General features: G+C 51.5%; 5 protein-coding genes across 5 annotated transcripts; 1 reads left to right on the top strand and 4 right to left on the bottom strand.

Annotated features, from left to right (window-relative positions):
• Positions 1-23: 23 nt before the first annotated feature.
• On the bottom strand, positions 24-2,408 carry N0V96_004392 (uncharacterized protein; the record flags this gene model as incomplete). The annotated part of the gene is made up of 3 exons (XM_065757103.1): positions 24-798; positions 858-1,822; positions 1,875-2,408. 3 exons carry the CDS (start codon positions 2,406-2,408, stop codon positions 24-26), a joined length of 2,274 nt encoding a protein of 757 aa, XP_065614316.1.
• Positions 2,409-4,055: 1,647 nt separating this feature from the next.
• On the bottom strand, positions 4,056-5,290 carry N0V96_004391 (uncharacterized protein; the record flags this gene model as incomplete). Its single annotated transcript, XM_053188458.1, has 2 exons — positions 4,056-4,981; positions 5,038-5,290. 2 exons carry the CDS (start codon positions 5,288-5,290, stop codon positions 4,056-4,058), a joined length of 1,179 nt encoding a protein of 392 aa, XP_053054420.1.
• Positions 5,291-9,384: 4,094 nt separating this feature from the next.
• N0V96_004390 (uncharacterized protein) lies at positions 9,385-11,198 on the bottom strand (the record flags this gene model as incomplete). Its single annotated transcript, XM_053188457.1, has 5 exons — positions 9,385-9,547; positions 9,624-9,790; positions 9,866-10,180; positions 10,239-11,024; positions 11,115-11,198. 5 exons carry the CDS (start codon positions 11,196-11,198, stop codon positions 9,385-9,387), a joined length of 1,515 nt encoding a protein of 504 aa, XP_053054419.1.
• Positions 11,199-13,096: 1,898 nt separating this feature from the next.
• Positions 13,097-14,662, top strand: N0V96_004389 (uncharacterized protein; the record flags this gene model as incomplete). The annotated part of the gene is made up of 2 exons (XM_053188456.1): positions 13,097-13,400; positions 13,464-14,662. 2 exons carry the CDS (start codon positions 13,097-13,099, stop codon positions 14,660-14,662), a joined length of 1,503 nt encoding a protein of 500 aa, XP_053054418.1.
• Positions 14,663-15,627: 965 nt separating this feature from the next.
• On the bottom strand, positions 15,628-16,198 carry N0V96_004388 (uncharacterized protein; the record flags this gene model as incomplete). The annotated part of the gene is made up of 4 exons (XM_053188455.2): positions 15,628-15,668; positions 15,728-15,834; positions 15,902-15,915; positions 15,992-16,198. The coding sequence occupies 4 exons, from the start codon at positions 16,196-16,198 to the stop codon at positions 15,628-15,630; spliced, it is 369 nt and encodes a 122-aa protein (XP_053054417.2).
• Positions 16,199-17,519: the final 1,321 nt, after the last annotated feature.

The following is a 17,519-nucleotide window of genomic DNA, read 5'->3' as shown; positions in this document are numbered from 1 at the left end:
ACATTAGCGGCCCATTCTTCTATTTACTTCCTCGGATCCCAGTTAGCATCAACATCATCAAGGAGGTTCATAGCCTTGATCACATCGGCCCCAAGAATCTTCTCTAGGCTAACTAGCTTGAAGCTAGCTTCGGCACTGGTACTACCGTCAGGCAGTTGGTTGGCATCATCGTGAGTAACGAATAATCCGTGAGGGAAGTCCTTTCCAAGGTGTGTCCCGACCGCGGTGATGCCATCGGTATTCGATACCGCATCGATTTGTCCATCCGACGACTTGGGAATTGTGAATGTTGTCACATAGTAGTGAGGATCGGCCCGGGTGTACACGTTATAAGAACTGACGCCCTGATTAGACACGAGGATGTATCCTTGATCGGGTCTGACGCCGTAGACGAGGGTGACACCCTCCACATCGGCGAAGGTCTGGCCATCGCCCACAAAGGCGATTTGAATGGCATCATCATCCGAGGAATCGGGCTCCGCACCGTAACGCCACAACGCAGAAGGCTCTTCGCCTAGGAAGATCCAACCGTTCTGCTCATCCGTTACACATCCCTCAACTTGGCCGCCTGATCCTCCTGTAAAGTCGCGAACGAGAGTGGTCTGGAGAGTACCATTCGAGTTGGAAGTCAGCTCGTATTGTAGATAGCGAGCAGACTTTTCGTTGACAAAGAGGTATTGCTTGCCGCTAGTGGGAGACTTGTACACGCAGGAACCATAGACTTTGTAGTCCTCCGGCACAGGCTGAATGCCGCCGGGGATGTCCTTCAGGGTCCCATTTGATGTCATCTCGAAAAGACTGCGGCTCGTGTCAGTGTAAGGTACTTCAGGCAACTTGGGACACCTAAGGTAACTCACCAAAGCGTATCATCACCACGGCAAGCAGCGAAAGCGAGGTCAACAGTCCTGTTTCCAGCCTGGAAGCCGTAGATCATGTCGACATTATTAGGCTCCGCCGCTGGCAGAGTTTGGAGCAGCTTGCCCTTCAAATCGAAAACACCCAAGCCGGCACCCTCAGTGGACTTGGTTGTGGTAATGATGCGGGACTTCTCGGCTGATTCCGGCGAGATCCAGATGGCGGGATCATCTCCATCGCCGCCATTCTGGTCAGTTTCGTAGGAAGCCTCAACTAAGACAGCGGAGCAGAAGAGCCCTCCCCATCCGTTCTCGCATTTGCACTGTTGCGGCCCAACACACTCGCCATGTCCAGAGCAATTCTTCATGCACTGAATCTGATCGCACTTGTCACCGGTGAAGCCAGCGAAGCAGCCGCATCCTAGGGCATTCTCCTGACAGTAGCCGTTGCTCGAGCAGGCGTCACAAATCGGAGAACGGTCGCGGGATCCAGTGGCGTTCCGAGGATCATACGCGGTGTTGGCATCTATCCCGAGATCATTGAGAGCACCATCCAATGATACCACTCCAAATCCAGCAATGTTGTCTGCTTCGACAGCGAAGCCAAGAGCGCCGCTAGGGTACTTTGAGGTTGACCCCTGATAGATACTGAGGCCCTGGACTTCAATATCCTCAAGGCCAGTAAGCTTGATGTTGCCGACAAGGTCGAATGGATACTTGTAAACGGCGATGCTACTTTCTTGAGCGACAAACAGGTACTCAGTGCCGGTGGAATTTGAGGCGTATGTTGCAATACCAGTCACATCTTCCGCTGCTTCGCCAAGCTTGGTGATTTCTGGAGCAATGGTCGATTCTTTGAGATCGAAGACGTAAACATCTTTGTCATCGTCGGCATTGACAACCATTTTAGCCTGTGATTGTACCACAGCACAGCCAGAAAACTCCGTTGGGACTGGGATGCTTTGAACCTGATTTAGTCAGTGAGAAATGAGTTGAGGCGCTGGAACCGGGTTTTCTCACCTCCACCAGTTCAATGGAGTCCTTGGTCGGGCGGACTAGATACTGCACCACCACACTCTTGCCAAAAAGAAAGACGTAGTCGTTCAAACTCTTGGTTCGCCACGAGCACATGGCTGCCCAATCTCCAAGCATCGTCACATGGGCTGATTCAATTTCCGTAAAATCTGGCAACTCGTAGACGCGAATGATGGAGTCCGGCATCGCAATAGTAATCGCGTAGTCTTGCCCCGTGACATTGTAGACTGTCGTGATGATCTTTGTTCGGCCGGTGATCATAGACTTGACCTCGGACAATGGCGAATCGCTGTTCAGATCCCACGCGTGGTATCCTCCCGAGGCGGCACCTCCATCATTTCCCAGAAGCAGTGGCTTCTCTTTGGAGTAGAATACATTTGTCCAATCGGCTTCGAGTTCGCCACCGGTCAGCGCTGTGATGTTGGCCTCGACGTCGACCTTGGAGGCGGCCGTGGCTAGCCAGGGATGCATCGCGACCGCGGCGATGGCCGCGGCGCATGCGAGGTACTTGAGGCCCATGGCGGTTAGGTCAAGTCGATAGAGGTCTACCTGACATGGCAAGACGTGCAAGCTGAAGGCTCGCCTTGTGAGGAGGAACAGTCCATTTATCATGTCGTCTCATTGCCTTCCCCTCCAAGCGGGTGGACAGCGGAGGAGCGGGTGGCCCCACGCCTACAGGGCCGGGATCGCAATGCAAGTTCAGCCCCTCCAGGTCCCTTTCAGGGATGAGAGACTAGGCTGCAACCTTTTACCGAATCTGCTTTCAGTTTGGCAATTTGAAGGACGATTTCTGCGTCAATACTGTGGGTGATGGAACACTGACGGTTCCTTCGGGTGAAACGCGTGCATGAAAGGGAGGAAACAATTGGTGGACGCGATGGGACGAAGAATCCTTGGAGCTTCCACTTTTGGAGTCGTCCGTCTTGGCACTGGACCACCATTGATCCAAGGTGAAGTCACAGGTCCGAACGAGGAACTGGTTGAGAGAAAGTCGACTTTTGATTCTGTCAGAAAAGTTAAATGCCATGCGGCCCACTACCCGCTATACTTTAATTGTGCGGTGACATCGGGGGAAACTTCCGAGGCCAACATTCGGTTTTCGTTTCCTGTCCTTCGGAACTTCACAATTGGCTCGTGTTCAAGACTGAGCCGATTTGACGCGCTCGGGTCTCGTCGCGGTGTCCAGACGCCAAGTTCCACGTTGTCATGATTTGTTTTGACTTCTCGATGTTTATGAAATGTGACTGGACGCAGCTTGGCTAATCCAAGCATCGTCCCATTTCTCGAATGGCGACTATGAACTTCGGAGAGCGCATGCAAGGAAGATGGATTTACCGCGGTTGTCTTCACTACGTCAGATTACTACTCGCGCTCCTGTTCTCTCTCCCAAACACGCAAGTCGATCAAAAAGTCGTAGACATCATATAATCGTTATCAACTTCAAACAGCAGTGATGAATTAATTCGTAAATACTGGGCAAAGTAACATGCCCAAGAGGTGCACATAACATAAATCGCAGAACAGGGAGATAGGGTTAAAGTGAATTTGTTTCACCTCCCGACGAGTTACTTGATGTACGGAGTGCAGTTCATTCAAGAAAAGTAAGTTAGGAGCGCTATCAAGGTAAAGCGGCCTGGGGTGAACCTCTGCGGCAAACCTCGACAGCGGCGGCACCGACGAGCTGGTATCAATCAAGTATATATCTCAAGGGCGTGAATCCTTGTGTAAGACCATCGGCCAACGGTCACTCCAGCTACGATTCGAGTAACATTCTTTACCTACATACCCGACTAAGGGCTGAAGCACATCTAATGGCCTCTTTGGAGACTTCCTCCTCCCCAGCGTTGTTTTTAGGGACCAGATCCTATTCTGATGTCTCGAAGGCCCCATGTCAAGCAGATTTACTCAAGCTTACTGATTGGTACCTGCTGAACTTACTGTCTCTGGTTGGATGGTCAAAACGGCATGAGCCACAAATTTGAGGCAAAGTTCTTTTGTCATGAATGGAGATAAGTTAAAGTATGAATGAAATGATATTTCTGCGCTCAATCTCCTTGGGATTGTATGTCCAATGCATCTAAAGGTATCTGAAGTTCTATCATACAATAAAGAAATTCGACCAAGTGATTCTGAAAGTCCCACGTCTAGCCCATCGACTAGAGTGCCTTACGAAGGGGGAGCAGCGGTGCCGGAAGGAGGGCTGCCGCTCATGGTGCCGTTGCCACCGGGGCCGCCGGAGCCGCCGCCGCCGCCAACAGTGGCACCAGTGGAGTGGCCACCATCCTCGTCAAGGTAGCCGGCAATGTTGTAGTAGTCGTCATCAGTGTAGTCAGCGGAAGCGTTGACACCGATCTGGATCCAGGCGAAGAGACCGTCCTGGAGGTCATCGCTCAGGTAGACGAACTGAGGGAAGGGGTCATAGGAGGCATCAGCCTGGAGGATGGACCACATGTCGTCAGCATTGGAGGTGACGCCCTGCTCGTTGGTGTTGTAGGGGTAGAGCTCCTCGACGGCGGAGCGGATGGACTCGGGCCAGAAGACCTGGCCGATGTGGCTGACGGGAGCATTCCAGACGGAGATGGTGCCGTTGGGCATCAGGGTCGCGTTCGTGTGCGAGAGCAAGTGGGTGTGGGTGGCGCGGCCCTCGTAGTGGCCGGGGAAGATGGTCTCGAACTGAGCCACACCGTCGGCGTCGGTGAGCTGGATACCGCGGAGGAACGTGCTGTTCATGCCATCGGCGGCGTAGTTGCCGTTGGTGGAGATACCGGAGTAGATACCGGTGGCGTTGCAGTTCCAGATGTCGACGGCGACCTGGGGAATGGGGTCGCAGGTGGCGACGTCGACGTACTGGACCTCGAGGAAGACGGGGACACCATCGCACCACTTTTGCTCAATAACGTTAGAGCGCATGTTCTCGCCGACAATGTAGTAGGGGCCGTCGGTAATCTCGGGAGCCAAGACGCAGGAGGTGTTGGCACTGAAGACATCCTCAAGGGGAGTGAAGATGCCGTTGTTGCTGGAGGCGGTCATGTTGTGGTTAACTTCCTCCCAGGCGGTGAGCGCGTCCGCATCACGACGGTACTTGCGGGCAGCTACGGAAAAGGTCAATGGATGATCGAACATGTGTCTCAAACAAATAGGTACTTACGGGTCTTGAGGCCCTTGGCGGCGCGGATATCCTTGACCTTCTGGGCACGGCGCTCGACGGCGCGCTTCTTCATAGCCTGAGCACCAGCGGTGTTGGAGCAGGCGTTCAGGGAGCGCTGGCCGACGGCGGCAACGTTGTCACGGAGCTGTATGTTGCGCTTCATGTGGTCATGGCTGTGGTGCTCGCCGGGATGGGCAGAGACGCAGCCGGCGAGGGCAAGGCTGGCGGCCGAAAGGGCGGAGATGCGAACCATTGTTGATGTTGTAGTAATAAGACCAGATTTATAGCGAATGTTGAAAACGATTGGAAGTCTTTAGTTGTAGAAGCGACTGTTGTTGCTGCGGTGGTTGCGGCTGATGGTTCTTTCGATATCACAGATGTCCGGCTCCGAGACCAGTCTTTATACAAGTCGATCTTTGTTCTACATCTCCGCCATCTATCACACAACGCGTTCATCTCTACGTGATGTGGACAGTCGATGGGGGCTTCGCTCTCATCCGATCCCCTTACATGGGGGAGCCCTCGTCACCTCCCGTCCCGCCCTGCTATTTTCGACTCTTCCATCGAGAGTCCGCGGTCCATCGTCTGAACACCCGTCCAACCAGGACCGCGCAAAAGGTCATACACTACCCGTTGCCGTCGTGGCACGCAGGGGTTCCGTACTTCTGAGCCTCACATACACGACTTCGTTCCCCGCCAGGGGCGTATTTTCAACATTTCGAGTCAATGCGTCTCCACGCCGGTGCCTGTCCTTAAGCGTCCTTGACGTCCTTAACTCAGCCTCAGAGCACACGCCAAGCGGTTAAGAAATGCTTGGAGAAGCTTGAGATGGAAAGAAGGTGGTTCTAAAGCGGAACCCGGGGTCGATCCGGAGTGGGGACTAGACCCGGGAGCGACTTTCGGGCCTCCCACATCCCGTTTCGTCGTTGGGGATCCCGAAGTTGGCGGAAAGGCTTCCTGAGTTTCGTTCCTTGACCTTTTGGGCCTTCTCAGGTAAAAGTTCCCAGGGGCACCGGATGACGAGGCCACTCTCCACTTGGCGGGTGGCGCCGCTGCGCGTTTGCGCAAGCTTCAATGAGATTGGATTAAATTCCGCTGACTTGAACAAAACATCCTCGACGGCGCTCGGGAGACAGTGGGCTCCAGCGGAGAGACCATGTCAAGCTTGTTTATTTCCCTGGGCCACGTCGGTCTGTGGGAGGGCTTTGGAAAGGGGCGGAGAACGCTCTCGCGGGGCCCGAATTTTCTTTCCTTTTTGTCTCCTATGCATTAGTCAATGCGGAACACTTGCGCAATAGATGGTAGCTGTGAGGAAGAGAGCGGAAAGAAAGTCTCATCTGTGAACATTGACATTCAGCTCAATCAACTTTTGACTTTGAACTATCTTCGTCATTGAGCAGACGAGCTGAGCGTGCATGTGTGGTGTGGAGCAGAAAATCTCCCACACTGAAAGAGAGTGTCGGAACTTTTAGGCCTTGCGTAACTTTATTCAGGGGGGTTCATCTTGTCTCAACGTCCCGCGGTTCAGCCTATGCAAACCAAACAAACATGAATCGTCCAGCAACGGTGCCATGCTGTAGTCTACTTCCTCCCTGTACCCGGATTCACCGACACGACGACACATTGCCTAGGATCCCTAATTCAAAGACGAGACGAAATGGACCTATCTGGGCGCAGTCAATCAATCTGAAATGCCGTCATTGGCTGTCGGGCCAGTTGTGACCCTCAACCGCAATCGAGGCCTGGAGGAGGGAGGGGTGTTCAGAGTCGTCACTCGACGCGTGTCAGTCATGACTTGTCTAATTCCGGGTAAGGGCGCCCTTTATCATTTCGTAATGCGACACCACAACGGTTCTCAACAGCACATTGTTCACTCTTCTAGACTCGGTCTCCAGCTAAAGACATGCACCGTTGAGACTAAACCTTTTCAGTCACGTCTGGAAACATTCTCCGGAAAACGTAGAGAGGACTGCCACTTGACCGAGGCTCTGTCCACAGTCCAGACTCCAGACTCCAGTCAGCAAGATCATAGATGGAGCGAAACTTGCGCACAGCCAATTTACGTTCTCATTTGGATCGACACATCGAATGACCAGTATGGTTACTTTTGACAATTTCACCCTCAAAGTGACAAAGCCCGAGTTGGTTAATTTTATCAGCCACTGCTCTCCATCCAACACCTCCAATGCCCAAGGGACATTCTCGAAGACAACATCGTTGATTCATTCATATATTCCCCAAGTCTCCATGACAAGGACACACTTGTTTGGTTACTTCATGATTCGACTAGGAAGATTCAGTTTCCTTTTGCGGGCACATTTGGCTAACCAAAAAGTTTTCGTCATCCACAACAGAGAAAGTCTTGCCATCCCAATCGGACCTCATCCTTATCGGTACGACTTCAACCACTGTTCGAGCGACATTTCACTTAGGGTACACTTGGTTGCATCTTTTCCAGTTCCGAAGCTCGACTCACAGAACAGCAAGGCCGATACCATGTGCAGTACCCACGATAAATCACACAGGTTCCACTTTTAGAATACCCGGCTCGCAACAAAGAATGATCGATACGTCGAATAGATTGGTCTAAATTATTCGATACCGCACGATCTTATAGACCATCGCATCGAAGTTCAGCGTCGATGTAGAGGTGACGTGGAGCATCCGCATGAGACTACGACCATGCTGGAGCAACCGAGATCGACACAGGTACGCCAACGCCAGGCGCGTCAAGAAGATTCGACATGTTATGTTATGCACATCTCTATATTATCCCATACCCGAGGCAGGGCACTATAATGGCAGATTGATACTGGAGATGCCGAAAGAGGATGTTGTTGAACCCTCTAATATGGCTCCGAGTGCTATCTAGGGCCTCAGTCTACCCCGAAGATTTGTTTTCTTGGGCCAAAGGAGTCCGAGTAACGTGAGGCAGTGATAGGTCCTGGGTTCTCATCGTTCGCATACCCACATTCAGTCCTGGAGTTCATCTCGAATCCGCATGCTATCAAAAACCGTTGCTCAGGAATATTTCGCCGGTAGATATACTAGTAAGTACTAAATTAAGTGGGTATGAGTTCGTCCACAGAGATTGAGTGTTTGTGAAACTATTCACACCATGCACGCATTCGCTGTCTCCTAAGCCGACACCCTCAGCATTGACCGTAGAGACTTGTCGTTCGTATGGATTTGGAGAAACTCTAGCAACCCGAGTGCTCTTCAAGTGTTGATTGAAATGCAAGAATCTAACCCATGCCGTCAGCGTGGGATGAGATCAGTCTGAATATAGCCTATCTTGAATTTTTTTTTAAGATATCTTTCCTGTGTGATAATCAGACGTGTGCTATTGACACATCGTTCATGATCCTCTCAGCATCTTTTACCTTCCAGCCAAAGACGGTCGTCCAGGAGACACGCCTGGAGGCCTTATTCAATAAGTCCGAATGTTGCTCTCCAGGTGATGCTATGATCATGCAAGGCTTCATTGATGTCACTCTTCCAAGCACAACGGCACGTGCTATTTAGCTAGAAGTCTTTCAACACGCCGCTTGGAAATGTCTGATGTGACTTGATTCTCTAACGTGATTTTTATTTAAATATAGATTAAGTACCTACGCTTTCTCCTGGTCATCTTCGAACTTGAGCCTATCGCACGTACGTACCGTCGTCGTTCTTGGCCTCCTAAGACCGGTGTGAGCATGAATGTGGGGTAGAGTTTTCAGGCCACAATCTCCATCATCTTGGTACATGAATCCAATGACATAGATGGTAGACCTAGACACTATCTTACCTGCCTCGTTGGGCCCGAGTGTGATCATCGAATACTAAAAGCCTACATCTGAAGTATCTTCATGAACGACTGGTGTGGCCTGGCAATAACCACTGTTGAATTATGTAGCTTACCGAACGATGCGATGTCAGCTTCTCCGTTATTTCGTCGTGAGGCGTGCATCTCCTAGTTGCAGATAATTTTGGTAAATATCAGCTTGCAATGGTCATTGGCCTTTCTTGCCAAATTGACCAGGCAAAACCTTTCTCGTTCACCAACACTACATGTATCCTGAACTAAAAGCGCCGGGGACCCGACTCATCTGATATGAACATCTGTTGGGAATCGGCGTAATTACATGGGGTCATCCGGGGGCAGCGAAGGCGACACTGACATCAAGATTTTGCTCAGGCCCAAGTGACGAGCATAGTTCATGAGTGATGACACGCAATTAACCCAGTTCCCAAACGCCTGCCCCTGAATACACGCAAGCGCATGACGCCGAATCGATCCCTCGTAAGGAATCACCCTATGAGACTGCCAACTAGTGTCTATACAGACCCCGAGACGCATGGCATTCACGCCTTTTCCCTGGGGGTGAGGTAAACATTGACTGGGCCCTTTTCCCAAAGAAGATAGACTTGACTCTTGTCATCCCAGCCTCTGCTTTCCTCCGATAGCTTCATGTCGAAGTTCCAGATCATTCTTGCAAGAATGAGACGCATTTCAGCGTAAGCCAAGCTATGGAGAAACGCAGCAGATTAGCATCCGACGGTTCAACACGTTACCATCGAAGGCAGAGGATGATGCAACTTACTTTCTGCCAATGCAATTTCTAGGGCCGACCGAGAACGGTTGGAACGCTTCCTTCTGGTCGCCAGAGAAGCGAGCGTCATCGAGCCAACGCTCGGGGATGAAAGAGTCAGGGAGGGTGAAGTTCTCCGGGCTGTGGAAGGCAGGCCAATGCCAGACCTGGACCAGCGTCTGTATATCACCATCTCGTCAGCATATTGTTCTTTCTCCCTTCTAACGCTTCGAAGGAACAAAAAGTAAACTTACCCCGCTCGGTACGTATCGACCCAAGAATACGCCGCCATCGTCGGTAACTCTGCGGACGATTCCTGTCGGGACAGGGGGATACATTCGAAGACCTTCGTTCATGACCGCCTGCATGTATTGGAGCTGCTGCGCGCTGACCATTTCGATCTCTTCCTCGGAGGAGAAGGCTGTTCGGACCTCGTGGGTGAGCTTCTCAAGAGCCTGGCGGTTTGTGCAGAGGTAGTACGTTATTGCCGACAGAGCTGTTGCGGTAGTTTCCGAGCCGGCAATGATGAGGACTGATGAGTTGGATTTGAGTTCTTCAAAGTTGAGTTTCTGGTGCACCCGATGTTAGAACATGTAGACGACTTTTGAGCTAGTAGATTAACATTACCTGAGGCCCCTTTGTGCGCAGCATGGAGTCCATGAAGTCTGGTCGGTCAGTCTCCATGGCAAGTCTCTTGGCCACCTTTTCTTTGGTGAGTGCAATATGCTGATCTCGCTTATTACGAAGGTCGGCTGGGATGAATTGCATCAAAAGCTTTTCAATCGGCGGGAATCGTCGCATGCAGTTCTTGAAAGAGTTGCCCTTGATCCCGTCGAAGATGAGCTTGACCCACGGATGGTAGCCAGAGTCATCCAAGCAGTGGAAGGGTTCGCCAAAAGCCAGGTCACCGATGACATCAAAAGTCGTCCAGTTGTACCACGCGACCATGTTCAGAGCCTCGGCACCACCAGCGCACTTTTCATGAAGTCGCTGGAAGAGAAGGTCCACGTACTTCTTCACGATGGGTTCCTGCTCCAGCATAGACTGCGCGGAGAAGCCATGCGACAGGGCCCGTCGAAACCGCGAGTGGTCTTCGCGGTTGGCGCCGATGATGCCATGCCTGCTATCCTGGGTTGCGACCGGATCCCGGCCGTGGTCACCGGTGCCGTTCTTTAGGTGTCCGTGGAGATCCTTCCAGGCGTCGGGGGAGTTGTACGCCAGCTCGTTGGGAGCGACGCGGACGATGGGGCCGTATTCCTGATGCAGCGCCAAGATCTTGCGGTGGACCTGGCCAGAGAGGGTGGCGCGAGTGAAGGGGATGCGCGAGGCTGCCCAGAGCTTTGGTCCGGGGTATACGCGAAGGGGGTGGAAGAAAACGTTGTAGATGAGAGTCCCGAAGAGGTAGGCGGCGCCCTAGATGAGTGGTCAGATGCGGTCAGCGTTGAGGGCTACAGCGAAATCCAATTGGTCACTAGGATTGAAGGATTGCAAACCATCACGTACCAGAGTAATAACAAGAGCAAAGGCTGAACAGAGGGTATGGATATTGAGGATTTGGGCTGTGAAGCCAGTACTGAGGTCCGACATGTTGAGTAGCGTGGGTTCTCCGCGGAATTTGAAACCGTCAAGATGATTACAGACGGGATGAACTTGATAGGTGGCAGCTCATCTGCCTGTTTTCGAGTCTGGCACCAAGGCACTTTTTATCAACTCGTGCTTGATTTAAGCGACGGAATTCGGTTCAAACCTTGAAAGCCGAACGCCCTATGAAACGACGATCTCTCGTAGGACTACTGCGGCATACCGTTACATACTTGTGGAGAATCTGGAGATAAACCTAAGCCTCCGCGGAGTGTAGCGGCGGGCGAGCGTCACCGTGGGTCGGATGGTCTCCGTGCTTTGCACATTTCGTGCATAACTCGCCCGGCTTGGCCCGGCTCCGGTGTACGTCGACCCCCACTCGTGATCTAGATCCCGGCACTTGCTACCCGTCCAGGATTCGGCAGTTAGAGGCTTGTTTGCTCTGTTGCTGTACGGAGTACTCCTTAGCGCTCGGGTCTGGTGCGGGAATGATAGGGAAAAGGTGTAACCAACTCCACGAATGTCCGCCAATGTCCGCGGTATTATTTCTTGTGTACGACTTACGTCAAGCATCAACCGACTTTCGCTGATTGGTGCTTGTAAACCCACTGTTGTGCGAGGGTGTGAACTGGCATCTGGGGAAGCTTCATGATCGACGGCTATGCCACCCTTAGACTCTGACTAGGAAACTCAGTTTCTCTACTCAGACCTAGAGCGGGTGAGCGGACAATGGCAAACAACTGAAAAGCTTGCCTACTTAGGACAGCTCCCGAAAATTACTAAAGATTCGGGTCTATTTTCCGGGGCCCGTCGCGGTCCGTGGACATGAAAACCTTGCTGCTACTTGTTAGTCTAGTCGGCCTCACAGAGTTCTATGGAGACCGCTCCGCTCCGCCTCGCCTCGAGGGTTTGTTCAATTCAGATGTTGTACGAATGTGCCTTGCGTAACACACGCAGCCAGACGTTGCAACTTGCTGTGTGGACCTCTCGATTTGGTCTGTTATGCATGTGCGTCGCTTCATTCCTCGTATGAGCATAGCGGGTCCGCATTCTATGCAGCTATATGCTCCTTGACAGTTCACCCCATGACGTTTTTTGACAGATTTAGAGCTGCGACTGCTGGTGTTCAGACGGTCACAATTCCGCGTCGGATTTCGAGATGGTCAACACCCGCATGGCCCCGCACCGGCTTTGGCGTTGCAGGTCAGAGCTCCTTGAGGAAAATAGAAACTGAACCCAATTCGCTTGTTGTGCAGAAGCAGACTGCAATTTCTATCCCACCAACTGACTGCTCAGATCGGTTCCTTTTCGGCATTCAGCCGCCGATGTGAATACGAATCAGGTACACTCCTTCTGAAGCTGGGTATTATATTCACCTATGTATACTACACTGCATGTGGTAGTCCTCACGAATGCCATAAGAACCCTGATCATTTGGGTTGTTTGAAGAATTTCGGGTCTTCATTGCAGTGATGAGGATACTTCTAAAGGTTGTGCCTTGGGCTAGAGTTGAAAGTATCTGCTACCATAGCGAGACAATGCTTCATTGAGACAGCATTAGCAGGTTGTTGTCGTCGTACAGAGTACTCCTCATTGTTGTGCCACCTCAAGATTGAGCATAATGAATAATGTGCGGGGGAAAGGACGCCTAGCCAAGGGTACCCCGGACCCATCCGATCCGCCCGGACACTGGGCGGCCCCACAACGGGATTAGAACTTGATGCCTCAGGTTGCAATTACCTACGCGATTGGCCGAACCCCTCGGTGGGCGTGGCGGGGCAAGACCCTGGGACTGGCGGTGCATTGGTAGCTTTGGTCCAAAATCTCAGCCCACTGAACGCCACCTTCCTTGAACTTCTTCGTCCGACTTCCAACGCCTCTATCACGATTGAAACATTACAACAATGGCGAAATCAAAAGCTGCGAAGAAGCGAAAACAGAACGCGCAGGACGAGCTTCCGCGCAAAGCTCCCAAAACCGCAACGACGACGACGGTCACGCCACCTGACAGCGACGACAACACCACCTCAAACCTCGAGCCCAAGAGCCTCCAGACGGTCATATCGGACGAGGAACTCGACATCGCGATTGACACGTTGAACACCCTCGCCAAATACCCGAATCTTATCAAATCGAAGCAATGCCGAGATCTCCGCGTTGCCGTCTATGACTTCCGTCAGAATTGCGCCAGTGGTGTCAACAATGCCCGTGTGTAGACCCCATATCATACGATGTCGCTACCTGCCAGGAACTGACAATTGGTTGCTTCAGCCGGTACAAATCTTGGACTTACAGCACGAATTACCGGTGCTCTCACCGACGAGAAATACGATGATGCCAGAATACTGCTATCTGAAATGAGAATCCGTGGCCAGGAGCCGAAGCTAGGAGCGCTGTGTCGCTGGGTGCGAGACCTAGACGTCATAAGCGGCCTATCCACATTGCCTGAAGGGGAGGGAGATGGTGTTACAATACAGAGAACTGAAAGAGATAAGCAGCGACTTTTGGTCCTTGATGCCGTCTTGCGAGCTTGTGGGCACTCCGATAGTAACCCCAAGGCCATGCCTTTGCCACTCTCTTCTACACCCGGAATCGCCTTGCAGGACACCTGGGATCTCCGTCCCACCACGCCATCCCTTCAGGTATACGCCTCTGTACTTGACAAGACAATCTTTGAATCAGCGCCGGCGAATTTGGCACCGTCTCTTCGCGTCATCGAACGAACCCCCGGCCCACTTCGGAAACCGCCCAACCACCACGACGCACTCCTTTACACGACCGCGCCGAACACGATACCCCTCCTCGACGAAAGGCCACCAGTAACAGCACATGCACACCCGGTCGTGCCAGGGCTCAGCCTACTGAAAGACGTTCTCTCCGTAGATGAATGCAAAGCGATCATAACCGCCGGCGAAACTGTAAACTTCCTCCCAGATGCTCCTCTTCGTGAGGATGGGGACATTAGCATTCTTGCGCACAACTTCTACTGGGTCGTTGATACAACCTTCCACGATGCGCTTTGGTCTAGAGTCTCTTCCTTTGTTCCCCAGTCAGTCGATGGACGAAAGGTGCGCGGCCTCAACCGACGTTTCCGCGTATACCGCTACGTCCCCGGAGCCGAGTACCGCGCGCATATTGACGGTGCCTGGCCGCCTTCTGGAATTCTTCCAGACGACACATATGTCTACGATGCATCGCCCGAAGATAAGAAGCAGAGCTCCCTTTTCACGTTCCTCATTTACTTGAATGACGAGTTTGAGGGCGGTGAGACCACATACTTCCTTCCAGCGGCGCGGGAAGGTACGCTGAATGCGTACCCGGTGCGACCGGTCATGGGCGGAGTTGCCGTCTTCCCGCATGGAGATGCAAAGGGTGCGCCTCTTCACGAAGGCACTGGTGTGAGAAAGGGCGCCAAGTACGTGATCAGGACGGAAGTCGAGTACGATGTTAAGCCATCTGAGGAGGCATGATCAAGTACACATTCATCGGAATGACAGCTGATTTCACATGGCATTGGGAACTTCGGATGCGGGACGGACCTAGACCGAGGTATTTGGAGCGGGTCTGAGCCTGCGCTATACAGTCAATACCAAGGGTCGGTCGTGGGCTTGAGCCCATGTCTCGTGGTGAATTGACTACGAATCTCTGCTAAGCCGCTGTGATATTGGTAACTTAGGTACCGTGAGTCAGGATGTTACCCAACTCCGTATGGCTGGACTGAGATTGAGAGAGTCTGGGAGTGGAGCTGGCGTGCAACATACCAGCGGCATCGAGGCGCTTCCACTTTCGCATCAACAAGCGGAAACCTGGGCACGCTTTCTGGCCTAATCTCTAAGTGCCTAGCTCGCAGCTCTCCGACGCCGCACAGCTGGCACGCCTGGTGGACCGAGGACCAGGATGCAGGGCCATATTCACTGCACTGCATGGGCTATTGCAGACAGCCTCTTTATTCTCAGCCCCTACAGCCAGCCGGAAGATTGGCGAGGTCTCGACTAGTTAGACACAACAGCAGCTTGTCGCGCTCGTTCGTCCCCTGGGACAGTCAGACGGGCAGGCGTAAAAGAGGAGGTGACGGTCAAAGGGCACGAGAACAGACAATAAGATTGGCCTGAGTTCTACGCTTAGGGCAAGCCTGGTCGTGGTCTGGTGTGGACGCGGCTGGATACAACGGACAGGCGAAAAGAACATACCTGTTCAAAAGAAGGGATTTGAAGATACTGAGGCTCGCCTATAGACATACTTCGATTAGATACTTAATTGAGTTCTTAAGCAGCCCACACAATACACATTCCGCTTAAAACATGTCTGGATCGTTTAATTTCTGACTCTCTTATAAAGTATATATCTCTCGATTAGCTCCCAGTCTCTTGGGCCTTGAAGTTTCCCCTTCACTCTATGAATTCGAATCAAATTCAGCTGTAGCCGGCACGAGGCTTTAGCAAGACAAGTTCCCGTCGTTGTTGGTCAGACACGTATCTATAGAATTGTAAGCTTTGCAGGCATCTAGCTAGTTAGGACACAATGCATGTACGTACCGAGGTTCAGAGAAGAAGGCTGCTTAGTTCCAGTAGAGTCGGTGCAACGGCAGTTCAAAATCTTCTTGTCACTGCCAAGACCGCAGTCGCAAAACTTGAAGGATGGGCTAGCGAAAGATATATCAGTATTTGGGGGGGTGTCTCAGTCACCCTGATCTTCTGAAAGGACTTTACCTCTTAGGACGGCACTATGCATGGTTGAAGAGTTAGTCAATTGAACTCTGAATTTTCATAGAACCTAGCATGAAAGGGGGATAGACATACGACAACCTTGCCCTCAACATTGGCAAGACACTTTGACAAGTCGATGGGGGCCTTCTCGGAGTAGGGATCAACAAAGTTGTTCTTGCACTGCGCGGTGAACGTGGTACCCGAGTAGGTCATGTCACTGCATGTCGACGCGAAACCACCCGCGGCGACGAGTTGGACAGCAGAGGCTGTGAGGAGGGCGAGGACAGTGGACGCATGCATGATGAATGACTGTTGAGGAAATGTAAAAGAGCGACGTGTAAAGCTTCAGTGAAAGACGATGAAGAGGAAGCAGAACTTGAATGATACTTCCAGATTGACAACAGCGAGATACTTGCATGCGATTTTATATATATGAGATGAAGACTGGTGATCAGACCAACCAGACCAGTGCGGAATACGAAAATTCCGTATCGAAGCTTTGTGACACTAATGTGAAGGACCTACTTATTGAGTCATGGTAGTCTATTGACGATAACTCTATTTCCTCAATCTTAACCTGAAACCATGGTCATTCATTTACTCGCAAAATAGTCGCAAATTTGTGTTATGAGTACCGGTCACACAGATGGAATACAAAATCGCCCTTTGAATACCAGGGCCAGTCGCATCTGTTATTTAATTTCTGACGATTTAGAGAGTCGTGATCCCTCGAGGCGTCTTTGCATCAAGAAGTTCATGTATTCCTTCTTATTGCACTCAGGTCTTTACCAGAGCGGTTTTACAGATTCTTATCGTAGTGTACCAGGCTTGATTGCCGCCCTCGATTAACGGGCGTCGTTCTCGCGACAGTTATGTAGACGTTAAATAATAAGGTAGATCCGGCGGTGTATCCGTGCAGCCGTATACAGGGCGGGCGTATATGAGTGCGCCGGAGGGAACCATCCAGCTCGCCGAATAATTGCCAAGGTGAGATTGAACCGGATGGTATTTCTGAATCTTACTTAGACGACAAAATTTTAGGCCAAGTAGTATTTGGCATTGATCGACGACTCTTGAGGCGACTGACTCTGTTAATCTAATTGTCTTTTAGTGCTATGGATTTACGGAGTGCTCCGTACGAAGGAAGTGACTGTTTGGATACGAATGCGAGCAATACGACTAGCATATTCGGCACAGACAAAGCTGTCATTCTGTTACGTGCTTTCTTACATGGATCTCGCTCTCACCGAGTATATATATATTTGACTGCCGTCCTTTGCTCTCTTTGATCTACTAGAGGTCATTTTCTTTTGGGCTCGTAAGCCTCTGGCGAATTGTTGGACGTGTGATATTTTGACACCCTCACTTATTCAGCGACCATAATGGAATCAGCGAATGAGTTAACCCGAGACTGGATACATCGTAAGGTGCCAACAATTGATGTCAATTCTATCTAAGGATCGATGACCGCGTTGGAGGTATTCGAATCATCACGTAAACATCGGAATTTCTTCAAATTTGCGGCCTTAGAATACCAAATACTAACCAATATTGACCTCGGTAACGCCTCCACGCCGGGAATGTCGGGTCCCGGGAGGCAGAAGAGGGTCCTCCCGCCGCC

The sequence above is a fragment of the Colletotrichum fioriniae genome (genome assembly GCF_027942845.1).
Source record: "Colletotrichum fioriniae strain IMI 355084 chromosome Unknown scaffold_4, whole genome shotgun sequence".
NCBI classification, from domain to species: domain Eukaryota; kingdom Fungi; phylum Ascomycota; class Sordariomycetes; order Glomerellales; family Glomerellaceae; genus Colletotrichum; species Colletotrichum fioriniae.
Note: the sequence above shows the minus strand (reverse complement) of the source record. Positions and strands in the feature narration are given on the sequence as shown.